This window comes from Salmo salar, chromosome 02 (genome assembly GCF_965601325.2).
Source record: "Salmo salar chromosome 02, fSalSal1, whole genome shotgun sequence".
In the NCBI taxonomy this organism is placed as follows: domain Eukaryota; kingdom Metazoa; phylum Chordata; class Actinopteri; order Salmoniformes; family Salmonidae; genus Salmo; species Salmo salar.
Genome location: NC_138292.1, coordinates 46,568,610 through 46,595,626, shown reverse-complemented (window position 1 = coordinate 46,595,626; position 27,017 = coordinate 46,568,610). Strand labels below are relative to the sequence as shown.

General features: G+C 43.1%; 1 protein-coding gene and 1 pseudogene across 1 annotated transcript in view; one reads left to right on the top strand and one right to left on the bottom strand.

Moving 5' to 3' along the window:
* Positions 1–18,080: 18,080 nt before the first annotated feature.
* LOC123737230 (leukocyte elastase inhibitor pseudogene) lies at positions 18,081–18,778 on the top strand (annotated as a pseudogene).
* A 2,720-nt stretch (positions 18,779–21,498) lies between these two features.
* LOC106584038 (F-box/LRR-repeat protein 4-like) overlaps positions 21,499–27,017 on the bottom strand; it is a 33,771-nt gene continuing 28,252 nt past the window's right edge. The window contains exons 7-9 of the mRNA XM_014168851.3: positions 24,183–24,254; positions 23,704–24,016; positions 21,499–23,476 (exon numbers count right to left, since the gene is read on the bottom strand). Coding sequence (XP_014024326.1) covers positions 23,313–23,476; positions 23,704–24,016; positions 24,183–24,254 — 549 coding nt within the window. The 3' untranslated portion in view covers positions 21,499–23,312. The remainder of the gene's footprint in view (positions 23,477–23,703; positions 24,017–24,182; positions 24,255–27,017) is intronic.

Sequence of the window (27,017 nt, the reverse complement as noted above, 5' to 3'; positions counted from 1 at the left end):
GGGACTGTGAAGAGACCTCTTGTGGCATGTCTTGTGGGGTATGCATTTAGACAGATAGCTCGGTGCATTCAACATGTCAATACCTCTCATAAATACAAGCAGTGAGGAAGTCAATCTCTCCTCCACTTTGAGCCAGGAGAGATTGACATTAATATTAGTTCTGTGTACATCCAAGTGCCAGCCGTGCTGCCCTGTTCTGAGCCAATTGCAACTTTCCTGAGTCCTTTTTTCTGGCACCTGACCACACGACTGAACAGTAGTCAAGGTGCGACAAAACTAGGGCCTGTAGGACCTGCCTTGTTAATAGTGTTGTTAAGAAGACAGAGCATCGCTTTATTATGGACAGACTTCTCCCCATTTTAGCTACTACTGCGTCAATATGTTTTGACCATGACAGTTTACAATCTAGTGTTACTCCAAGCAGTTTAGTCATCTCAAGTTGCTCAATTTCCACATGATTTATTACAAGATTTAGTTGAGGTTTAGGATTTAGTGAGTGTTTTGTTCCAAATACAATGCTTTTAGTTTTAGAAATATTTAGGGCTTACTTATTCCTTGCCACCCACTCAAACTAACTGCAGCTCTTTATCCACAATATAGCAGTGGGTGTAAAGCCATAACACAAGTTTTTCAAGCAGCAGACTATGATCAATAATGTCAAAAGCTGCACTGAAGTCTAACAAGACAGCCCCCACAATCATTTTATCATCAATTTCTCTCAGCCAATCATCAATCATTTGTGTAAGTGCTGTGCTTGTTGAATGTCCTTCCCTATAAGCATGCTGAAATTCTGTTGTCAATTTGTTTACTGTGAAATAGCATTGTATCTGGTCAAACACCATTTTTTCCAGAAGTTTACTAAGGGTTGGAAACAGGCTAATTGGTCAGCTATTTGAGCCAGTAAAGGGGGCTTTACTATTCTTGGATAGCGGAATGACTTTAGCTTCCCTCCAGGCCTGAGGGCACACGCTCTCTAGTAGGCTTAAATTGAAGATGTGGCAAATAGGAGTGGCAATATCGTCTGCTATTATCCTCAGATTGTCAGACCCTGGTGGCTTATCATTGTTGATAGACAACAATTTTTCACCTCTCCCACACTGACTTTACAGAATTCAAAAGTACAATTCTTGTCTTTCGTAATTTGGTCCGATATACTTGGATGTGTAGTGTCAGCGTTTGTTGCTGGCATGTCATCCCTAAGTTTGCTTATCTTACCAGTAAAAAAACCATTAAAGTAGTTTGCAATATCAGTGGGTTTTGTGATAAATGAGCCATCTGATTCAATAAATGAAGGAGCCGAGTTGGCTTTTTTCCCCAGAGTTTAATTTAAGGTGCCCCAAAGCTTTTTACTATCATTCTTTATATAATGTATCTTTGTTTCATAGTGTAGTTTATTTTTATTTAGTTTAGTCACATGATTTCTTAATTTGCAGTATGTTTGCCAATCAGATTTAATTGCCATACCTTTTGCCTCATCCGTCTCAACCATACAATTTTTCAATTCCTCATCAATCCAAGGGGATTTAACAGTTTTACAGTCATGTTCTTAATGGGTGCGTGTTTATGAGTAACTGGAATAAGTAGTTTCATAAATGCGTCAAGTGCAGCATCTGATGCTCCTCATTACACACCACAGAGAAGCAAATATTCTTTACATCATCAACATATGAATATCATGAATCAACATCATTTTTGTGGATATATTCAAAGAACTACCAATAGAAAACAGGTAAAACAGCTAGTTTGCTGTCTTTCCAACTTCAGTTTGACGTGATTGTGTTAGCTGTATTGGGTCGCGTCCCTGGCAACCAAACAAACGACCAACCGGTTTGGGTAGCAACCCTATATTTTTGTCGGTACTATATCTTGTGGAAATGAATCAAAATAACATTTTTAATGAAAAAATTTAAATCATTATTTGAATATGTTGGTAACCAAGTGTATAAAAGTGATAATGCCCTCAAGCCGGTGTTTGGAGAATATATTGGCACGGTTTGCCAGCCCTCGACTTAATCTCGGTTCTAACAACACAGATGCCGATATATCCCCTAAACACCGGTTTCGACGGCATTATCACTTAAGTAGAGTTCTATTGGAAATGGCAATGAATTACTGTCTCACATCACTTACTGAATGATTAATTAGTATTCTGCATAACAGCCTGAATATAATAGCATACTATAACGTTACTGTAGGACCAAAAACACCACGTCATTTAAGGATGATTGTGCTGAATGTTAGCTTTTTTTTCTCATGATGCGGCCAAAATTAAACAACGCGTGGCATACGATAAATATGCTCTGATGGAAACAATCCAGGTTGGCTAGTCTGTAGCTTGTTCAGGTGAGCAACTTTCACTGGGGATGGGGTCATGTCCCCTCCACATTCTGAAATTGCATTTTTGTCCCCCTCCAGTTTTATCATTGCATGTGATACAAAATCGGCGATGGGGTGCTTTAGGACCATGCAGACACCTCCCGAGCGGTCAGGTAGGCTGTTTGGAGTGTTCAGCCGGCTAGATTTAGGACCACTTGTGGACACCACAGAGCGGGCTGACAGGCTGTGTGAAGGCAAAGCTTCTGGAAGGCTGGCTGGACCAGCACTGGAGAGTTGAGAATAGTTCAGTGTGTATGTGTTGCGTTCTTTCACCGAGTTGTAAAAGCAAGCAGAGCAGAAAGTGGCTATCCTTTAGTTGACTGATGTAGCTGGCAAGGTCACCAATGTTTAACTTAACAGAAAAAAACTAAACTAGTGTTTATTCGCAGTGCTGAGCAAGTATTGTAACCTGACATGTAATGTTAACTAATGTGTCATCCCTTCTCGACTGAGGTGAATGAATAAGCTACGCTAGCGAGTAGCTACCACAGCCAGGTCAGCTCTAGCCTCTAGTTATCAGTCAGATAGCAATAGCCTGTTGGGATTCTGCTGTTGGGACAGCTTTATGTAAGCCCTAACAGTTTGTGGGCACAGTTTGAGTGCAATTAATGTATTGTTTAGTGTTGTGGCTTTGCTGGCATGCATCCCACATTTCTTTTTGTACCCCACAAAGATTTACATGCTAAAATCGCCACTGAATATGAGTGATCAATATTTAGGCCTATTTCTAGGCAATGTAGTAAACTATGGCCTAGTCATATGCCTATTTTGGAATAACACTTCCTTGGAAAGATAACTGCTCTGTTATTCCCCGCCCATGAATAGGCTATAGCCTACTATTTAATTGAGAACACACACACACCTGATCTTGCAGGTATAGCTACTGAACTGGAGGCAGCAAGAAGGATGACAGCAACACTTGCTATGTTTTGCAAAGGCCTATAAGATATAGTCTACCTTATAGGAGGACGATTTACAGGCAGAGACAAATAAATGGGCAATCAATATTTATAGAAAATGAAAAAGGCACAACGCTTGCACACCATAGTAGCCTAACCAATGTGCGCATTGTGCCTTTTCAATGATTACATTTTTTGATTGCACTTTGACTCACGTTGGTTGAGCACCCTCCACTTCTTTCCATTATCAATATGTATTTAGACACTGTAGTAAACTACAGTCTAATCATATTTAAGTTAATTTCATATTCAAATGATCTGCCCCTTGATTCTCCACCCATGTAGGTAGCCTACTCTATTTCAATGAGACCACACACACTAGGCGCACTTGAACTCTCACGCCAAACTAGGAGAGCAGTGGTAGGCTACTGAAGTTGAAGAAGTGAATTCTGTGTGTGAATAATGCAAGAAAATGTTTTGCTTTTAATACAATATGTAGGCTAATGCACACAAAGCAGAAAGAGGACCGTTCCAAATAATCTGTGGGACAACAAAATATGTTCATTCCAAAGTCGTCTGTCTGACAGCCCGCTCCCGCCCGCAGCATGAAAAATACAGACCGCGCCACAATGATCTCTGGTTGGGACCCATAGGTCCCGCAGGCATTCCGTAGGGATGCAGCCCTCTAGTGCAGTCAGTACACAACACTATACTCATCATGCCTTCGCAGCATCAGAGGGCGAGTGTTCCCAGCAGGGTCAGACAGCAAAGGAAAATCAGTCTACGGAGCTCAGGTGAATTTTGCAGTAAGCCTATATTAACAATTGCAGTGAAGGATACAACGTTCCATCTTGAATTGATGGGTAGACCTACAGTATCTACAGGACAGCAGTTTAAGCTTAAAGCTACTGTCTGGGATCTGGGAATAATGGTCATTTCAATTATTGAACCATTGATTATATTATTGGATAATATTATGTATAAATGTACACCAAGGTAATTCTTTGTCATACCTCATTTTAGGAGGATTAGATGGTGACAGGGGTTTCAGCAGGGTCAGGCAGCCAGGGAAGACCAGTCTGTGACAGAGGTGAGGTGAATTTTTGCACATACAAAACTTTATTCTCTCTGTACAGTAAACACTGGACAAGCCAGATGTTATTTTAAGGCAGTCTGACAAACCTCCAAAGTTGATTTCCAAACTGTATCAAGGGTTGATAGAGAATGGATACAGATGTGTTTAAATGCCCAGTCATGTTCATATCATCTCGGACATAAATTACTACAGTTTAAGGTCATCCACAGAACATCCTATATGCCAGTGAAACTGAATTCCATGCACTCAGATATGTCATTCCTCTGCTGGCTGGAGATGTAAAACACAAAAGGGGACATATTTGCATATATTACGGTCTTATGAAGCCTGGCTGAATTCTGGCAAAGAGTATGTTCTTTTATCTCAGCATGTCTACAGATTCTCCCTTCTCCCTGTTTTTGTTTGCTTGGAAATGTTGATACTGGAGACTTATCTGAATAAACTGTATAACCAAGCATTTATAGCTGCTAAGAAATGCATTGCCATTTATTGGAAGGTTGTTTATCCTCGCACAATGTCAAGTAATGTATCACTAGATTTGATTTATTACTAGATTAAGGGTATACTGGGAAACTTCCGTAAGGTCTGGGTGCCTTATATGGAATACGGTACAACTAAAGGAGTCTGTATTGAAAAGGGGGAGATATGTATTTAGGCAATCCCTAGCTGCTGGGCTGCTCAGTCCTGGCCCTGGTGGTCTGCCATCCTGTGAGTTATCACTCTGGCCTTGGCCAAACGCACCCGAAACCAATAATGAATGTTTCACTAAGATCCTAAAGGTGAGTGGGGTGTGTTGGGGCACTGCAGGGTAGTGGACCCCTAAGGAGAGGACGGGGCGACCCAGGTATATTATGTGCAAGTAAAAAAAAAAGAGCTCTAGAGTACAATTAGTCTTATGAGATTAATTATATGGAGGATTTGAGGTTTCTGTGTTTAGTTTGTTTCCCAAAAAATTTAAGGTATAAACTGTGAAGGAAATTTTGTTAGGAGAGTTATTGTCTAGACTGGTGGGGGTTGTGCGTGCAGGCAGCTCGGGCTGGCTGGTCGGCCTGGCTGAAATTTGACTTAATAAAGACAATCAAAAGTCTTTGTATTTGAGTTCTTCATTTGGTAGGCTATTCGGTAAAAGGTGCAACACAATATTTATTATTCAATTACCTTCGATCTAGTTCAGTCTTATTAATCACTTAAACATATTTAATAATGATCTCTTACCTAGCTTGATGACTGTGGGCATTTTTGCTTCCTTTTTTTCAAAAATGGAGACGGCATATTGGATTGTGTAAAAATACAGGAAATTAGCTTTAGATGCCCCAAACAATTCTGGGAGAGGACCCCCAGACATCCCGCTAGGTTATGTCCCCCCCTCTTCTAAAACCAAACCACTGTAGTGGTGTAGGCCAAGTCTACTCTCTCAGCCGAGGCAATTTTACACACATGAACACACGCAGAGCAGGTAGCCTACATTTAATATAGTACACAAGTTGAATCAAAACATGTTTACACCCTAGTTCATGAGTTGTCTATAATTTATGAGTTGAATGCTTGGAGTCTTCACAGATCGTGTGGCATAAAACACAAACTTTCTTTCCTTACATTAATGGCATTTATGACAGTGTTCTTTGTCATTTATAAGCATTTTAACAATTTAATTAGAACATTGAACTTAAACCCTGCACAATTCCTGGATCTTGGAGATCTTGGAAAATGCAAGTGTAACTATGCCTACGTAGCATTTCATTATGTTTCACTGTGAAAACAGTTCATATGGGCACACAAATCCAAATGAATGTAGGCCTATGCCATTGCAAAATCGAATGCTTCTAACTGAAAGAGTCAACTATAGGCCTACTGTCATCCATGTTGGATGGATTGGATGCACATTGGTGTCTAGCTGTAGGCTAGTAGTCTAGTGATATTGGCAACCATCATCAGCTGATCCAGGAAAGAAAACAAATATTGTGTGATAGAAAGTAATGAAGCTAAATAAATGGTCTACTTCTTCTGGCCACGGATGGCACAGAGAACACCAAAACCCCGCGCGCACCTGAAAAACAAAGCAAGGAGTGCTCTAAACAGCTGACTGACAAAAGCAAACAATGATAAATCAACGGATGAATCTAATGCATTAGAATAAAGGCTATTTTTATACTGAGTGGACAGGCAGTGGACCGGGAGGCTGTTTGTGGAGCCACCAACAAATAAATGGTTTAAACCATGACATAGAGGTGGGGGTGTTAGTTTCATTTGGAAGCATTTATTTTCATATTTACCACAGTAAAAAATATTTACCACTGCATTTTAAACAAAAAGGATAGTCGTCAAATTAACATTATTTAGAGACACCCTCCTCCACCAAAGTTTGACTTTTGTTGCATTTAGGGGAGCTAATGTTTCATTCAGGGGATCCCCCATAATTCGCACCCTGCTGCCTCCAATCTTTAAAATGTTCTTAAAGGTATCTAGTATTAGTGTACGAAGTTTGATACCTACAGTTGAAGTCGGAAGTTTACATACACTAAGGTTGGAGTCATTAAAACTCGTTTTTCAACCACTCCACAAATTTCTTGTTAACAAACTATAGTTTTGGGAAGTCGGTTAGGACATCTACTTTGTGCATGACGGAAGTAATTTTTCCAACAATTGTTTACAGACAGATTATTTCACTTATAATTCACTGTATCACAATTCCAGTGGGTCAGAAGTTTACATACACTAAGATGACTGTTCCTTTAAACAGCTTGGAAAATTCCAGAAAATTATGTCATGGCTTTAGAAGCTTCTGATAGGTTAATTGACATCCTTTGAGTCAATTGGAGGCGTACCTGTGGATGTATTTCAAGGCCTACCTTCAAAATCAGTGCCTCTTTGCTTGACATCATGGGAAAATCAAAAGAAATCAGCCATGACCTCATAAAAAAAATTGTAGACCTCCACAAGTCTGGTTCATCCTTGGGAGCAATTTCCAAACGCCTGAAGGTACCATGTTCATCTGTACAAAACAATAGTACGCAAGTATAAACACCATGGGACCACTCAGCCGTCATATCGCTCAGGAAGGAGAGGCGTTCTGTCTCCTAGAGATTAATGTACTTTGGTGCGAAAAGTGCAACTCAATCCCAGAACAACAGCAAAGGACCTTGTGAAGATGCTGGAAGAAACAGGTACAAAAGTATCTATATCCACAGTAAAACGAGTCCTATATCGACATAACCTGAAAGGCCGCTCAGCAAGGAAGAAGCCACTGCTCCAAAACCACCATAAAAAAGCCAGACTACGGTTTGCAACTGCACATGGGGACAAAGATCGTACTTTTTGGAGAAATGTCCTCTGGTCTGATGAAACAAAAATAGAACTGTTTGGCCGACCTGGCCCGGGTATCCTGGAAGGATATTGACCTCATCCCGTCAGTCGAGGATGCCTGGTCGTTCTTTAACCTCTTAGGGCTAGGGGGCAGTATTTACATGGCCGGATAAAAAAACGTACCCGATTTAATCTGGTTACTACTCCTACCCAGTAACTAGAATATGCATATACTAATTAGATATGGATAGAAAACACCCTAAAGTTTCTAAAACTGTTTGAATGGTGTCTGTGAGTATAACAGAACTCATATGGCAGGCAAAAACCTGAGAGATTCCTTTACAGGAAGTGGCCTGTCTGACCATTTATTGGCTTTCTTTGACATCTCTTTCCAAAACAAAGGATCTCTGAGGTAACGTGACACTTCCCACGGCTCCTATAGGCTCTCAGAGCCCGGGAAAAAGCTGAATGTCGTCATTCCAGCCCCAGGCTGAAACACATTATCGCCTTTGTCAAGTGGCCGATCAGGGGACAGTGGGCTTAGGCGTGTGCACTGGTCGCCCCCGTCTTTCTTTTTTTTTTCCTCTATTTACCGAAACGCAGATTCCCGGTCGGAATATTATCGCTTTTTTACGAGATAAATTGCATAAAAATTTATTTTAAACAGCGGTTGACATGCTTCGAAGTACGGTAATGGAATATTTAGAATTTTTTTGTCACGAATTGCGCCATGCTCGTAACCCTGATTTATCATTTCGGATAGTTTCTTGAACGCACGAACAAAACGCCGCTGTTTGGATATAACGATGGATTATTTGGGACCAAACCAACATTTGTTATTGAAGTAGAAGTCCTGGGAGTGCATTCTGACGAAGAACATCAAAGGTAATCAAACTTTTGTAATAGTAAATCTGATTTTGGTGAAGGCTAAACTTGCTGGGTGTCTAAATAGCTAGCCCGTGATGGCTGGGCTATGTACTTAGAATATTGCAAAATGTGCTTTCACCAAAAAGCTATTTTAAAATCGGACATAGAGTGCATAGAGGAGTTCTGTATCTATAATTCTTAAAATAATTGTTATGCTTTTTGTGAACGTTGATCGTGAGTAATTTAGTAAATTGTTAGTAAATTCCCCGGAAGTTTGCGGGGGGTATGCTAGTTCTGAACGTCACATGCTAATGTAAAAAGCTGGTTTTTGATATAAATATGAACTTGATTGAACAAAACATGCATGTATTGTATAACATAATGTCCTAGGGTTGTCATCTGATGAAGATCATCAAAGGTTAGTGCTACATTTAGCTGTGGTTTGGGTTTATGTGACATTATATGCTAGCTTGAAAAATGGGTGTCTGATTATTTCTGGCTGGGTACTCTGCTGACATAATCTAATGTTTTGCTTTCGTTGTAAAGCCTTTTTGAAATCGGACAGTGTGGTTAGATAAAGGAGAGTCTTGTCTTTAAAATGGTGTAAAATAGTCATATGTTTGAGAAATTGAAGTAATTGAAGGTATTTGAATATCGCGCCACGGGATTAGACTGGCTGTTGCGTAGGTGGGACGATTTGGTGCCACCTACCCTAGAGAGGTTAAAAGTAATTTCCTCACCATCTTAGATAAGCATGCCCCTTTCAAAAAACAATATATGGACAACTATAAATGCCTAGGTGTCTGGCTAGAGTGTAAACTCTCCTTCCAGGCTCATATTAAACATCTCCAATCCAAAATCAAATCTAGAATCAGCTTTCTATTTCGCAACAAATCCTCCTTCACCGCCAAACTTACCCTAGTAAAACTGACTATCCTACCGATCCTCGACTTCGGCGATGTCATCTACAAAATAGCTTCCAATACTCTACTCAGCAAATTGGATGCAGTCTATCACAGTGCCATCCGTTTTCTTACCAAATCACCTTATACCACCCACCACTGCGACCTGTATGCTCTAGTCGGCTGGCCCTTGCTACATATTCGTCGCCAGACCCACTGGCTCCAGGTCATCTATAAGTCTATGCTAGTGTAACCAATGTGAAATGGCTAGTTAGTTAGCGGTGGTGCGCGCTAATAGCGTTTCAATCGGTGACGTCACCCGCTCTGAGACTTGAAGTAGGGTTGCCCCTTGCGTTGCAAGAGCCGCGGCTTTTGTGGCGCGATGGGTAACGATGCTTCGTGGGGTGTCAGTTGTTGATGTGTGCAAGGGTCCCTGGTTCGAGCCCAGGTTGGGGCGAAGAGAGGGACGGAACCTACACTGTTACACTAGGTAAAGCTCTGCCTTATCTCAGCTCACTGGTCACGATAACAACACCCACCCGTAGCACACGTTCCAGTAGGTATATCTCACTGGTCATCCCCAAAGCAAACACCTCATTTGGCCGCCTTTCCTTCCAGTTCTCTGCTGCCAGTGACTGGAACGAATTGCAAAAATCGCTGAAGCTGGAGACTTAAATTTCCCTCACCAACTTTAAACATCAGCTATCTGAGCAGCTGTCATGGCTATCGGTGTAGCAGGAAGGGTCAGAGTCAAGGGCAAGAGACGGAGGTCCAAAAACACAGATGTTTATTAACACCATATGGGGGAAAAAAAGGCAGTCGTAATACTGGGTGCGCCTAAACACCCGACAGGAGCTAAGTTGCAAAACAATAAAGTGAACGGGCGCAACCCGGCAATGATAAATCGAAAGCTCCACCAAAATGCTGAACTAACAAGCAGCGTAAATACAAACAGCCCTTCATACAGACACAAAACAATCCCGCACAAATACCTGAACAAAAAAGACAAACTAAATACCCCCACACTAATTACAAACAAGGAACAGGTGCAGACCTAGACAGACAAAACCAAACAACACAGAAACATAGATCGGTGGCAGCTAGTAGGCCGGCGACGACGACCGCCGAGCACCGCCCGACCGGGGAGGGGCGCCACCTTCTGTGGATACTGTGACAGTACCCCCCCCCCCCCCGACGCCGGCCTCGGGGACGACCCGGAGGGTGAGGCGCCGGTCGATCCGGATGGAGGCGGTGGAATTCCTGCAGCAGAGCTGGATCTAGAATGTCCCCCACTGGGACCCAGCACCTCTCCTCCGGGCCGTACCCCTCCCAGTCCACGAGGTACTGCAGGCCCCCTACCTGACGCCGGGAGTCCAGGATGGCCCGGACTGTGTACGCCGGGGCCCCCCCGATGTCCAGGGGGGGCGGAGGGACCTTCCTCACCTCAACGTCCTGCAGCGGACCAGCTACCACCGGCCTGAGGAGAGACATGCAACGAGGGGTTAATACGGTAATATGAAGGAAGTTGTAACCTATAACACACCTTGTATATTCTCCTCAGGACTTTGAACGGCCCCACAAATCGCGGACCCAGCTTCCGGCAGGGCAGGCGGAGGGGCAGGTTCCGGGTCGAGAGCCAGACTCTGTCCCCTGGTTTAAACACGGGGGCCTCACTGCAGCGGCAGTCAGCGCTCTCCTTGTGCCGTCCTCCCACCCGTTTCAGACAATCCTGGACAGCACTCCAGGTCTCCTTCGAGTGCTGTACCCATTCCTCCACCGCAGGAGCCTCCGTCTGGCTCTGATGCCATGGCACCAGGACCGGCTGATACCCCAACACAACCTGGAAAGGTGACAGGTTAGTAGAGGAGTGGCGCAGAGAGTTCTGGGCCATCTCGGCCCATGGCACGAACCTCGCCCACTCCCCTGGCTAATCCTGGCAATATGACCGCAGAAACCTGGCCACATCCTGGTTAATGCGTTCTACCTGCCCATTACTCTCGGGGTGAAAACCCGAGGTCAGGCTGACCGAGACCCCCAGCCTCTCCATAAACGACCTCCACACCCTCGATGTGAACTGGGGACCCTGATCAGATACGATGTACTCGGGCACCCCGTAGTGCCGGAAGACATGTGTAAATAGGGCCTCCGCAGTCTGTAGGGCCGTAGGAAGACCGGGCAAAGGGAGCAGACGGCAGGACTTCGAGAACCGATCCACAACGACCAGGATCGTGGTGTTCCCCTGAGACGGCGGGAGATCTGTGAGGAAATCCACCGAGAGGTGAGACCAAGGTCGCTGTGGAACGGGGAGGGGCTGTAGTTTCCCTCGAGGAAGGTGTCTTGGAGCCTTACACTGGGCGCACACCGAACAGGAAGAGACATAGTGTCTAACATCCTTAACCAAGGTGGGCCACCAATACTTTCCTTTCAGGCCCCGCACTGTCCGTTCCACCCCAGGATGACCCGAGGAGGGTAGAGTGTGGGACCGTCGGATCAGGCGATCGCGAACACCAAGCGGAACGTACTTCAGACCCGCGGGACATTGAGGTGGAGTGGGTTCTGACTGACCCACCCGCTCGATGTCCGCATCCACCTCCCATACCACCGGAGCCACCAGACAGGAGGCGGGGAGTATGGGAGTTGGATCAATGGTCCGCTCCTCGGTGTCGTAGAGACGCGACAGTGCATCGGCCTTCCAGTTCCGGGAACCTGGAATGTATGAGAGGGTAAACTGAAACCTCGTAAAGAACATGGCCCACCTGGCCTGACGAGGGTTAAGTCTCCTCGCTGCCCGGATGTACTCCACGTTACGGTGGTCAGTCCAGATGAGAAAAGGGTGTCGTGCCCCCTCAAGCCAATGTCTCCACACCGTCAAAGCCTTGACCACGGCTAACAACTCCCTTTCCCCCACATCATTAATGACAAAGCAAAACAGGTTTTTAGACATTTTGCTAATTTAATATTTTTTATAATATCATATTTACATAAGTATTCAGACCCTTTACTCAGTACTTTTTGAAGCACCTTTGGCAGTGATTACAGCATTGAGTCTTCTTGGGTATGACGCTACAAGCTTGGCACACCTGTATTTGGGGAGTTTCTCCCATTCTTCTCTGCAGATCCTCTCAAGCTCTGTGAGGTTGGATGGGAAGTGTCGCTGCGCAGCTATTTTCAGGTCTCTCCAGAGATGTTCGATCGGGTTCAAGTCCGGGCTCTGACTGGGCCACTCAAGGACATTCAGAGACTTGTCCCGAAGCCACTCATGCATTGTCTTGGCTGTGTGCTTAGGGTAGTTGTCCTGTTGTAAGGTGAACCTTGGCCCCAATCTGAGGTCCTGAACAGGTTTTCATCAAGGATCTCTCTGTATATTGCTCCGTTAATCTTTTTCTCGATTAGTCTCCCAGTCCCTGCCGCTGAAAAACATCCCCACAGCATGATGCTGCCACCAACATGCTTCACCGTAGGGATGGTGCCAGGTTTCATCCAGACATGATGCTTGGCATTCAGACCAAAGAGTTCAATCTTGGTTTCATCAGACCAGAGAATCTTGTTTCTCATTGTCTGTGAGTCTTTAGGTGCCTTTTAGCAGACTCCAAGAGGGCTGTCATGTGCCTTTTACTCAGGAGTGGCTTCCATCTGGCCACTCTACCATAAAGGCCTGATTGGTGAAGTGCTGCAGAGATGGTTGTCCTTCGGGAAAGTTCTCCCATCTCCACAGAGGAACTTTGGAGTTCTGTCAGAGTGACCAAGGCCCACCGATTGCTCAGTTTGGCCAAGCAGCCAGCTCTAGGAAGAGTCTTGGTGGTTCCAAACTTTTTCCATTGAAGAATGATGGAGGCCACTGTGTTCTTGGGGACCTTCAATGCTGAAGACCTCACCCAACTTTTAACCTAAATCCAATGACATGGTGAAATGTTTTGTTGATTTCACATTGAATTCACCTTAGTTGACAACTCAACCAAATGTAAATCAAAACTAGATGTTTGTGCCCAGTGGGATGATTCTCTCGCTCCCTCTATCCCTCAGACAGATTACTGTGACAAAGGCTCACCAGCGCCCATAACTCCACCAGCTCCCATAATTCCACCATTTGACATTGTTGTATTTCAACCTCTCTCAGATGCATCTGAGCTAACTACACTGTGCGCCCTTAAGTACACAAATGTTTGTGTGCGTTCATTTGTAAACAAGTTATTGTTAATTATATCTTGCCGTGAACTTCGCTGATCAGTGGAGTGAAGCATGTCTCCCCTTCAGTGAGTAATTATTCAGGCTAATTGCTGGCCCTGTTCACGGAGTATAAAGCACTGCTCATCCCTCAGCATGGCCATCTCACATGCCTTCATTTCACTGGCTGTGTCCCAAATAGCACCTTATCCCCTACATAGTGCACCAGTTTTGATCAGAGCCCTGATCAAAAGTAGTGCACTATATAGCGAATAGGCTGTAAATTGGGAAGCGCTCACTGGCTGTCTCCTCAACAGAAACATTAGCAGCCGTTTAATGGTTCAATGTCTCTTATGATCCTAGTTGTCAAGATAAAAGCATATGGTGCTGAAAAGAAGGAGGGGGTGGTTATATATGTTATGCTTTTATTCTCACGCCTGGATATAATAATAATAAAAACATGATGTTAGCAATTTGTCTGTCTTTACACCGTAAATATGCATTGTTGTTCCACCCAGTCTGCCCTCCTTCCAAATCAAAGCCGGGTAATCAGAGAGGACACAAAGCCACATAATGACGATTGTCATGGTGAGGCATCCCTCAGGCGGGTTAGGTTGAATCTCTCTCTCTCTCTAAATATGAGCAAAAAAGACTATATAAAATAAATAATACAAATACTGAGCTATATTGTATGCTACATTTCTTTAAACAATGTTATTATTTAATCCATTTGCTAGAATAACGACACTTAGCCTTTTTCTAAAATGCTTTATGAGATTGGAGAATACATTAAGAGGGATCTTAAAGCATTTCTCCATACAGAATCTTTCCAGATCCTTGATATCCTTCCTCTGTGCCCTCTTCAATTCAAACCACAGGTTTTCAACAGGGTTCCAGTCCGGAGACTGAGATGGCCATTGCAACATTTTGTGGTCATTTAACCATTTCTTTGTGGATTTTGATGTGTGCTTGGGGCTATGGTCTTGCTGGAAGATCCACTTGAGGCCAACATTCAGCCTCCTGGCAGAGGCAACCAGGTTTTTGGTTAAAATGTCCCGGTACTGTGTAAAGTTCTTGATGCCGTTGACCTTAACAAGGGCCCCAGGACCAGTGGAACCAAAATGGACCCATAACATCAAAGATCCAGCACCATTTTTACAGTAGGTATGGGGTTCTTTTCTTATTACTGTATGCTTCCTTATTTCAACGCTAAACCCACCACTGGTGAGTGTGGCCAAAGAGGTCTATTTTCATGTCACCTGACCATAGCACTGCTTCCAATGGAAATGCCAATGCTGTTAAGCAAACTCCAGGCATTTACATTTGTTCAATGTCATGAAAATAGAGCTCTTTGGCCATGCACACCAGTGGTGGGCTTTGCTTCGGGAAAAAAAGATTGTCACACTTGTACTTTTGACCTGAATGCATTTCCTTCTCACCTTTGAGACCACATCCTGCTCTATAAATCTCACATCAGTTCATTTTCAGTTCTTCCCCATCTCTCACAACAGTTACGATGGCATCTCTGTCTGTGTCAAACAACAACTTCTCCCTGAATCTCTTCAAGAAAATCAGCGAGAGGATCAGCGAAGGAAACATCTTCTCTCCTCTGTTTATATTCAGAACCACATTCCTGTAAAGATTAAAGAGGATCTCATGTTAAATACTGTTGAAGTAATATGACTACAGGTTAATCTGCCTCAGCTAAAGCCCATTCTAGTGGGAAGCTGCTATAGACCACCAAGTGCTAACAGTCAGTATCTGGATAACATTTGTGAAATGCTTGATAATGTATGTGATATCAACAGAGAAGTACATTTTCTGGGTGATTTAAATATTGACTAGTTTTCATCAAGCTGCCCACTCAAGAAAAAGCTTCAAACTGTAACCAGTGCCTGCAACCAGGTTCAGATTATCAGTCAACCTACCATGGTAGTTACAAACAGCACAGGAATGAAATCATCAACATGTATCGATCACATCTTTACTAATGCTGCAGATATTAGCTTGAAAGCACTATCCAGATCCATTGGATGTAGTGATCACAATATAGAAGTCATATCTAGGAAAACCAAAGTTCCAAAATTGTATGGTTGCAAGGGATGATGCAAAAGGAATGACAAATAAGTCTGGCTGCATAACCGATTGGCAAACTTATTGCAAATTGATAAATCATGTGACTAAACTGAATAAAAAAGAAGAAGAAACTACACTATGAAACAAAGATAAATGAAATAAAGAATGATAGTAAAACACTTTAGTGCACCTTAAATGAAATTCTGGAAAAAAAGGCAAACTCAGCTCCATCATTCATTGAATCAGATGGCTCATTCATCACAAAACCAACTGATATTGCCAACTACTTTAATGATTTTTTTCATTGGCAAGATTAGCTAACTTAGGCATGATATGCCAGCAACAAATGCTGACACTACACATCCAAGTATATCTGACCAAATTATGAAAGACAAGCATTGTAATTTTAAATTCCGTAAACTTAGTGTGGAAGAGGTGAAAAATTGTCTATCAACAATGACAAGCCACCGGGGTCCGACAACTTGGATGGAAGATTATTGAGGTTAATAGCGTCCTATTTGCCACATTTTCATATTTAAGCCCACTAGAATGTGTATGCTCCCAGGCTTGGATGGAAGCAAAAATCATTCCGCTACCTAAGAATAGTAAAGCCCCCTTTACCCAAATATCCGACCAATCAGCCTGTTACCAACCCTTAGTAAACTTTGGGAAGAAATGGTGTTTGACCAGATACAATGCTATTTCACAGTAAACAAATGACAACAAACTTTCAGCATGCTTATAGAGAAAGACATTCAACAAGCACAGCACTTACACAAATTACTGATGATTGGCTGAGAGAAATTGATAAAAGATTGTGGGGGCTGTTTTGTTAGACTTCAGTGCGTCATCTCACATTATCGATCATAGTCTGCTGCGGGAAAAAATTGTGTTATGGCTTTACACCCACTTATATTGTGGATAAAGAGTTAGATACCTGTCTAACAGAACACAGAGGGTGTTCTTTAATGGAAGCCTCTCCAACATAATCCAGGTAGAATCAGGAATTCCCCAAGGCAGCTGTCTAGGCCCATTAGTTTTTTCAATCTTTACTAGAATTGCCACTGGCTTTGAGGAAAGCCAGAGTGTCTATGTATGCGGATGACTCAACGCTCTACATGTCAGCTACTACAGCGACTGAAATGACTGCAACACTTAACAAAGAGTTGCAGTTAGTTTCAGAGGGGTGGCAAGGAATAAATTAGTCCTAAATATTTCTAAAACTAAAAGCATTGTATTTGGGATTAATCATTCACTAAACTCTAAACCTCAACTAAATCTTGTAATAAATAAATGTGGAAATTGAGCAAGTTGAGGTGACTAAACTGCTTGGAGTTACCCTGGACTTATAAACTGTCATGGTCAAAACATATTGATACAAAAGTAGCTAAGATGGGGAGAAGTATGTCCATGATAAGGCGCTGCTCTACCTTCTTGACAGCACTGTCAACAAGGCAGCTGGCCGTTGGATGTACACAGAGAGCTAATATTAATAATATGCATGTCAATCTCTCCTGGCTCAAAGTGGAGGAGAGATTGACTTCATCACTGCTTGTATTTATGAGAGGTATTGACATGTTGAATGCACCGAGCTGTCTGTTTGAACTACTGGCGCACAGCTCGGACACCCATGCATACCCCACAAGACATGCCCCAAGAGGTCTCTTCACAGTCCCCAAGTCCAGAACAGACTATGGAAGGTGCACAGTACTAGATAGAGCCATGACTACATGGAACTCTATTACACATCAAGTAACTCATGCAAGCAGTAAAATTAGATTTAAAAAACAGATAAAAAAACACTTTATGGAACAGCGGGGACTGTGAAGCAACACAAACATAGGCACACATACACATGGATTTGTTACTGAATATATGTGGTAGTGGTGGAGTAGGGGCCTGAGGGAACAAAGTCTGTGAATGTATTGTAATGTTTTTAAATTGTATAAACTGCCTTAATTTTGCTGGACCCCAGGAAGAGTAGCTGCAATGGGGATCCATAATAAATACAAATCTCCTCTGCTTTGGCTATGGTATTCCTTGAGGCCAAGGGCAATACTGCTACACAGATGTCAGAGGCGCTGCACCTCCAAAAAGCTGAGGGTGACATCCAGCTCCTGTCTGAGCTGAACAAAGACAAACCCCATAAACACTGAGCCTGGCCAACCGCCTGTTTGGAGTGGCCAGGGGCCAATAGTGGGGCCAGGAGCAATACTGCCACATGGATGTTAGAGGCTCTGCCCCTCCACAAAGCTGAGGTGTTCAGAAAACTCCTGTCTGGGTCCCGTACGCACTACCCCCATGCACTGAACCTGGCAAAGCCTTTTCAAAAGCTTTCCTCTGTGAAACTAGGAAGTACTACGGTGCCAGGTTAGAGTCTGTCGACTTCCGAGTCCAATGTGGAGGGTTAACATTAACAACTGGGTGGATAAAAAGACAAAGGGAAAACTCCAGGACCGGTTGCAAAAGGGAGCTGTCAACAACCAAAACTTGTTGGTGAATGTCATTTATTTCAAGGGCAAGTGAGGAAAGCAGTTCAAGAAGAGATCCACCAGAGAAGCTCAGTTCAAGGTGAGAGAACATTTGAGTAAGCCAGTGAAAATTGCGTATCAGGAGAGCATGTTCTGCTTGACCTTAATCCCTGACGTCAACTGCCAGATTCTGGAGCAATCTGAGCATGCTCCCGGAAGAGATAGAGGACAAACTGGGCTGGAGAAGCTGGTGAGGGAGTTCACGTATTATAACTTTGTTGCATGGACCAGGCCCACGTGGGACATATGCACTTGTCCAGACTGAACCTGAAAGCCATTCTGGTCAGCATGGGCATGATGGACTCCTTTGAAGGGTTCAGGAGCAATTTCTCAGGTGTCACCCAACAACCTGGAGATGTCTGAGGTGGTGCACAAGGCCTTTGTAGAGGTGAATGAGGAAAGCGCAGAGGCTGCGGCTGCCACAAGGCTGTGACCCCGATCAGTAATGTTAAGAAAGCATAATATACGTACCTTCAAAGCCGACCACACTTTCTGTTCTTCCTCCGCCACAACAGTAGTCAGAACATCCTCTTCTGTGGCAGGTACTACAGTGGTTTTGTATAAACGGTCCCCAAAGATTTTGCCCAATTGTGTGCGACGTCATCCAATTCGTATGATGTTACATCCTGGGAAAAAAAGAAGACATGTTACGAATTCCAATTCGTACCATTGGACTTTGAAATGCTTGTCAACAATGTTGTAATTTGTAATTATTATGTTAATTTATGTAATCTCAGTTAACCCAGAAGTAAAATCTTGTGTAATTTGGTCAGTTGCAGGATTCACTTCTGGGACTATACGTGTTAGAAGTTGAGAGTTCCGGCAAAGATGAAGGCCTAGATTCAATCAGATCAAGCACTAACCGGCGATAGCCAAAACCCGCATAGCTGATGTTTTGGCGATGTAAGAGGTGGAACTGTGTTGGAGCTGTCAAATCGGTGAGGAGCTGCTCTTGTGATCATTGTCACGAAGCCACACCCGTCCCATAGAAATAATGACGCTCAAATTGAAAATCATTAAATGTGATCATGAGGATTTCTATCAGCTTAATGGAGGTGTATACACAATTTCACATTCTAGTGTTAGAACCTGTAAGCTCAGCTGTATGGGATTTCTCTTAATGCGACTCAGTGCAACCAATGGCAATGTCTGCTTTAGGTATAATGCTGGGAGCCGCTTGTGGATTTGACAGCTCTAAAACAGTCCCACCTCTTACACTGTCAAAACATCAGCTATGCGGATTTCGACTAAAGATGATTTGATTGAATTGGGACCAAAGTCTCCAATCTCACAAAGCCAAAGCCCCACCACGGGCAAAGCACTTGAATAAGCACTGCCTTCGCCCAATCCTAAAACATCCAAAATAACAGAACTACTGCTGCTTGTTATCTCACGCATCCCATTCACTTCCAACTGATTCTTTCGTCTACACACAGAATCTCCCTACAAGAGATTATACTGTTCTTTTATGTTTGCGAAATTATGTTTAATAATGTAATCGTTTTAAAATTGCATAATATTGTTTGCATAATCTTGAGTGGAATATTTTTGTTTGTAATTTGTGTCTGAAAAAAAAAAACTACAAAAGGTTTGGCAACCTACAGAAACATGCATTTTACATCAGAAATCATCCATAAAATCAGATATAGCCCATTTTGACTTTGTGGCTGTGGTAACTAGTAGAAACCATAAAATTAACATCAAAGGAACACCACCATTCTGAAAAAACTACAGCTTGGACATGGAAATTTCCAACAGTGACATCACTGATCCAAGCACTGCTTTTTCACGCAAGTGTGCCAACAAGATCCGACCTGTGTTGGCTCAGATATTTTCTTTTCACATGATCCTTTCCCGCCTAGTTCCAGCAACTATGATGGATCCATAACCAGGCCAAGCTTGGTTTGGTTTGGCTCAGTAGTGTGGAAGCTCTCATTATGCCATGCTTAGATATTTGCTTGTTAGACCAGCAGTAACCATAATAGTTCAACATCATCTGTTGGGACAGTTAACATCTTGCTCCTCACTTGTTTAGGGTTCAAACATTTGACTTCAGAACTTTTAATTTGAGGCAATAATTTCATCCAGACTTTATTCTTCTAGATTCATCTGGCCTGGCTCTTGCAAAACAAATACAAGCTAAACTAATTGCTGAGGATCCCCTGCGGATGCATCAGGATTATAGTAGAGCAAGACAGTGAAAAATCAAGCCGCTGCATCGAGCGGAAAGTCTCCACGAATCACGTTTTGTGTGGGGGGGACAGGCAGAGGCGGTGGCGCAGTAATCATCGGGGAGGCAGTCCAAATTAATACTTCATCGGCGGCCGCCTCGTTCTCCATCATTAGGGCACATTACAGGGCCACAATATACATCATTAAACCCGGGCATAAACAATTCATTAAAAGGCAATTAAGGAGACAAGCGAATGTCACTTCTCCCTGTAGTATTAATAGGCAGTAAAACGGCAGAGGGTTAAGGCTAATGCTGAACTCCCAGTCAACCTGACTAATGGCCTCTAGTTGTTCCAGAAACACAAGATGGCCCTTTGCCTGGCTACCCAAACGCCGTGTTCCGGCCAAATGCTACGCCACGCCCACAGATGTCTCTTCTCTGCAATGAGTCTGGATCGGAGTACCTACATGACAATTTCTAGAACGGGAAAAAACATGAACCGTTCTGATTGGTCCCAGAAAACGATGGGCTGGGCAAGAGCCAGAACACACGCGTGTGAACACACGCCTATGTGTAAAGCGAAGGTTTGAAAATGTGTCATTGGCTTTGTTACTCCGATTGGTTAGAGATGATCCAATCGCTGATTACATTGTTTGGTACAACACCCGTCCTTTTGACGTCACCACAAACGACTTCAATGATAGCAATCTCAGACTGAAGTTTGTAGCAAACGATAGAGCAGCGAAAAAGATTCAGTTGGAGTCATCAGACAAGATGACCTTACCCCTACTCTTCAATATAGTCATTACTGTTGAGTCTCCGCTCATGATAAAGGCACCTCAGAAAACAGGGTTCTACATTGAACCTTTTTTATCTAAAGACACTTGTCTTTTTAGGGTTCTTTGTTGGGTGAAAAGGTTCTACCTGGATCCAAAAATAATTATCCTACAGGGACAAGCCAGAGAACACTGTAATGGCACCTTTCCAATTAAAGAGTTAAAGAGTGATCAAAACAAGGTGGTGTAATGTCAGCACAACGATGAGACGATGAGACACAACAATGAGACATAAATACAAGGCAGTCGAACCTGGCATTTCAACGGACATACAGTTGGACGGACATAAACCTTCAGTTTATTTTAAAATGAAAGCACACAGTTTCGTCATAGTACAGATGCAACCTTTTCAATACTTTAGAGTGGTTATCTGCCAGTGAGTCTTGAGGACACCACACCTGACATTCACACTTAGTTAAGGGTACATTATAAAAAGGTTCTACAAATGGCACAAAGTTTGACCTCACACACACACACACACATCCAAAACTGACTGGGAAAGGTCAATCAACGCAAAAATAGCAGGTCCACATAAATAAATGCCTCTAAATAAAAGTACCATTACAATGTCGTGAAAAATGTGGTGACTTTGGTCAGCTAGTGACCGGACAAAGGAGAGAAACTAGATTTGTGTAGCAGGATGACATTGTGTGTGTTCGTTGTACGAGTCTTAACATTAATATGTGTTTTTCAATAGTTTGCCTGTGCAGGTTACTTTAGTGATTTGAGTGTGACCAGACCATGTTCCCACAGATAAGATAAAATGTAATCCAAAAAGCAGACATTCACATAACTGCCACTTAATAAAAAAGGGAATTGAAAGATGGAGATAAGATTCCGCTTAAAAATAAATATGGCTTTGCATATGTCAATCAAGATGACAGATCTGCACGGGTTTCTTCACTGGTCAAATAAAGCTATAGTGAGGGACCTGGGATTTGATGGGAACTTTGGTAGAGGGCAGGGAGCAAAGCATTACAATCACTGACACATAGACACCACATTCAGTCATGAATATAAGGCACAAAAATACCTCACATACTAGCTAGCTACTGCTCAAAACTTCAAGTTTGCTTAAAGGTAGATTCAGCTATACAAATTTCAGTAGCTGCATATCAGGCCGATATCCCCAACAACAAAGAGAGTGAAGCGAGAGGCTAATCTACTCCGCAGTAGTTGTCCCTCAGCTATCACATTTGCAGGAGAGTGAAGCGGCATCCCATGCACATGCGAAGATGCTCTGTATGGGACTGTGGGTGCTCACAAGTACAGCCTATTGTATAGCGTTTATTCCTAAATATCTTTGTTTCACACTGCTGCTCGTATCGCTGAGTCTCAGTTTAAAGGAAATGCTAACGTAGCATTGGGGATGTGCAATAATATATTACAAGATCAATAAATAATTAAGGATAGTGATATCATTTTACAATCATACAATTTCCACAATATTCAACATCAAATACACCCCAAAAATGTTGTCTCAGTATTAGTGCCAAATGTAAGGTTTTCCCAGAATTTTCATTGTCTCAGAACAAATCAAATCAAATCAAACAGGACTCAAATGTTTCTCTCAGAATAAAGGAGGCTCTTCAGCTGGTTTCTGAACAAAAATATATAATAATTTAACAATATGAACAAGATAAAAACCCTGAGATTTCAGATTCAGATGCAACACTGAGGTCAGACATTTTACAAATGCGTCACAGGAGGGGTGGACAGATGACAAGCAGCCACCACCAGATGTGTCAGTTACTAGGCTGACCAACGATGAAATCTAGCGGCTTTGGCACCCGTGACCCTGATCTCAACCAGTTTCTCCTCTCAAGACTCTCTCTTGCATTCAGCGGCTTAACATGAGGAGACTATGTTGAGATGTAGGTGAGGTGTTCAGCTGATGCTCATGTCACCACAACACAACACTCCTAACCATTCAATCCATATTATAATAGGCCTCAGTGCTCTCAGCCATCAGACCAATTCATTCTACCCACTGGGCATCCAGTAATACTCCACCCCACTAGTCAAAAGTAGTGCCTCCCCCTGGTGTCCCTGTGTCGGTGTCCCTGTGTGAGGGTGTGGCTGGGTGAGGTCACTGGGTAAAGCTCTTCTTGATGGCCACGTTGGGGAAGAGTCCGCAGAGCTCTTGGACAATGCGGGCGTCCACCTGCGCGCAGAAGGACACGTCCAGGAGGAGGAGCTTAGGACACGCCTGCAGCAGCTTCCTCAGGGAGGAGGAGCTTACCATCCGGGTGCCTGTCAATCAACAACACAAACATACCACATGAGTGAGCAACATTTATGTGACCCCTCGGGGAATACTGTGTTTTAAATGCGCCAAGTAAAATACTATATTCAAATATCGGGTGTGAACATATCTGTGGTTGTACCTAAAATGACTTAATATTAACTTGTGTGATAGACAGAGAGAAAGAGAGATAGATTAAGATTAAGAAAGAAAGAGGGAGGGAGGTAGTACCTACCCAGTATGTCGAGGTGCTGCAGTGCGGGGCAGTTGGCAGCCAGCTCCTCAATGTCCGAGTCGCACACGGTGCGGTTCGCAGTGAGGAAGAGCTTCCTCAGGCACTGCAGGTTGCGGGCCAGGTGCTGGAAGCAGCCCGAGCTGCTCTGCAGTGTGGAGCACCAGCCCAGGTCCAGCTCCTCCAGTAATCTGCATCCTGCAGCCAGCTCGGCCAGGCCACGCTCCGTCAGGTTTCTGCAGCGCCACAGGTCCAGGGAGCGCAGTGAGCGGCAGCGGACAGCCAGCATGCTGGCCACCACGTCATAGTCCTCTATCTGCAGGGAGAACATAGGGGCTGTTTGCTAACACAGAATGACTGAATCAATTGTCATGATTCTTGGTTGTGGTTCAGAGTTAAGGGGTTAGGCTGATCCTAGAATGTCTATCTGGTGCAAGAGAAGAGTGTATGATAATGAGTGTATTTGTGGGGGGGCATCTTACCATCACACAGCTCCCCAGGTTGAGGTGTCTCAGCTCAATACAGAAGGTTAGGATGCTCAACATGGCTGTTTGCTGCAGCAACATAAACAAAGCAAGTGAGATAGAAACTTAATTCAACTTTGACATTTTCTCTATCAACTGACCCAAAATATGATGATTGCACCCCTTTTTGTACACACACAGTAAAATGAGACTGAGGAATGTGTATCAAAGGTGTCACGTCAAAAATTACAATAACAGGTCTACCCATGTTATTCAATATCTCTCCAAGTCTGGCAAACACATAACTCAACAGTATTAGGGTAGTATAACATTTCAAAACGTAAAAAAAATACATTTGCTTACCACCTATCCACCATTGCTAGACAGGGATAGAGGTGAGATTTCAATGTGTAACTGTCAACATGCCACCCAATGGCAATTGAGCGTGCGTGACGTGTACTTTAGCAAGCATCTCTGATGTGTATGCTATGTGTTTCGAGAGTGTGTGTTTGGTGGTCTCTTTTTATGCCTTTTGACAGTCAGAGAACTATTTAATTATACCAGTGACAACTTAATGACAGACAACAGGGCTTGATGACACATAGGACTGCAGACACACACAGCCTGCCTACAGTAAACAACCTGAAAGCTTAGACCTCAACCTCACTGCACTGGAAAGACTACGGTATGGTGTCTGCCTTAGGAAAGGCTGAAACATGAGAACAACACTCAGAAATGCCCTGTAAAGTTTTGTAGCAGGCCTGGGCGAGAACAGGACCCAAACTCTGAGTTCATTACAAATGATGACAGCAGAGAATTAGTCCTACGTAAACCACAATGGTGCCATGCACAGGCCATGTATCTAATAGGAAACTCAACTACCTCTTAACCCATACACCACCAATATGCCAATGTGCATTAGCCTAAAAATATGGCGGAATTTGTGTTACAACATCGTCTCAATATATGCTACTTGCAAACACTTTTAACCAAAGTGACACAATGCAGTGATTGCATACATTTTTAGTATGTGATCTCTGTGGGAATTGAACCCACAACCTTGGTGGCGGCATCATGCTTAAGTTACATAAATGGGTGCCCCAAGGTTCGATACTCGGCCCACTACTGTTCACAATCTATATAAATAACATCGGTAATGCTGTAAAATGCATATGAAACAGTGTTGCTCCATCGGTTGGCCAAGCCTGATTTTCAAGCACTGCGGAGGTCACTATTGGATCTAAAGTTAGTGCTAAACGCAAACAAAACACATGCTTTTTTTCCCTAGGTCCCATAACCCAGATTTAAAGGAATTTGTAATTACTAGTTTGAACAGTACACAAATTGAGCGAGTTCCTTCCTACAAATATCTTGGTATCTGGGCTGGCTTGATGACAAACTGTCATTTAAAAAAACATGTCACTGAGCTGGTAAAGAAGTTGAAGTTCAAGGTTGGTTTCTTTAATAATGGGGATATTATTTATATGCATGCAGCAGCATCTACACTTAAACCACTTAGATGCTGTTTTCCATTGTGCCCTTAAGTTAATTTTTGTTGATGGTTATAGAAATCACCATTGTATTTTGTATCAAAAAGTGGGTTGGGCCTCTTTGTATGCAAGGAGAGAGCAGCATTTTATTGTGTTTATCTACAAAGCTCTCATACAGAAACTTCCTATGTATCTATCATCATTAATTCAATTTAGACGTACAAATGACCAAACCAGGTCTCAGGCTTGGATAACACTAGACTCCCCTTCGCTCTCCACACAGTTGGGTAAAGCTGCTGTTAGGTTTTTTACGCCCTTTATGTGGAACAACTTCCAGAGCTCTCTGAAATGAGATGTTCTGGTCCCCCTTGGTCAGTTCTGAGTGATGATCGGAGACCTTTTTGTTGATAAAATGTGTCCGTTTTTCTTAATATGTTGAGTAATTTTGTATACTCTATGTGTTTGAGGTTTTTATGCAGGGCTCATCTGTAAAAGAGACCCTAGTGTCAGTATGACTTTCCTGTGGAAATAAATAATAATAACGCTCTTACCACATTCTTACCAACTGAGCCACACCGGACAGAAGGAGCAATAGCATCACTGTTCTAAACAGCACACCTAACGGGCGGTTCCATATGTGACATATGTGAAATTTAGAAAGAGGGGGAATCTAATCGCAAAAACTAGGATGGGTTGCTAACATGACTAGTTTTGTTCCTTTGGCTTCCAGACAATGAAATAAAGTTGATATGAAAACCAATAGAAGAGGAAAGAAATGCTGGTTAATGGCATGAAGTCTTTCTATGGATGGATTTTGGGTAGGCTACTTTGAAGCAAGGTAGGACTTTCCTCGTTACTGGGAGGTAAAACTTTCAGGTTTCAAACAATTGGCGCAACGGTCTAAGGCACTGCATCTCAGTGCTAGAGGCGTCACTACAGACCCTGGTTCGATTCCAGGCTTCATCACAACCGGCCGTGATTGGGAGTCCCATACGGCGGAGAACAATTGGCCTAGTGTCGTCCGGGTTAGGGTTTGGCCGTCACTGTAAATAACAATTTGTTCATACCTGACTTGCTTAATTAAATAAAGGTTAAATAAATACACATTTTAAAAATACTGCCTCAAGCTCACATAGTAAAGTGTTGGGTGACGAGCTGATAGCCTGCCTACTGTTGAGAATAGCCTATGCACACGAATGGCGAATGGGAGGCGCGTTTTTATTACGAGTTGAGATTGAGAAATACAAATTGTACATTTTTAAATTGTGGCCATCAAAACAGTTAACACGCGATTGCATTTAGAATTGTTATTTGTTACACAATGACTGGGCTTATAAAAGCATGTTTCACTCCAGTAGGCTAC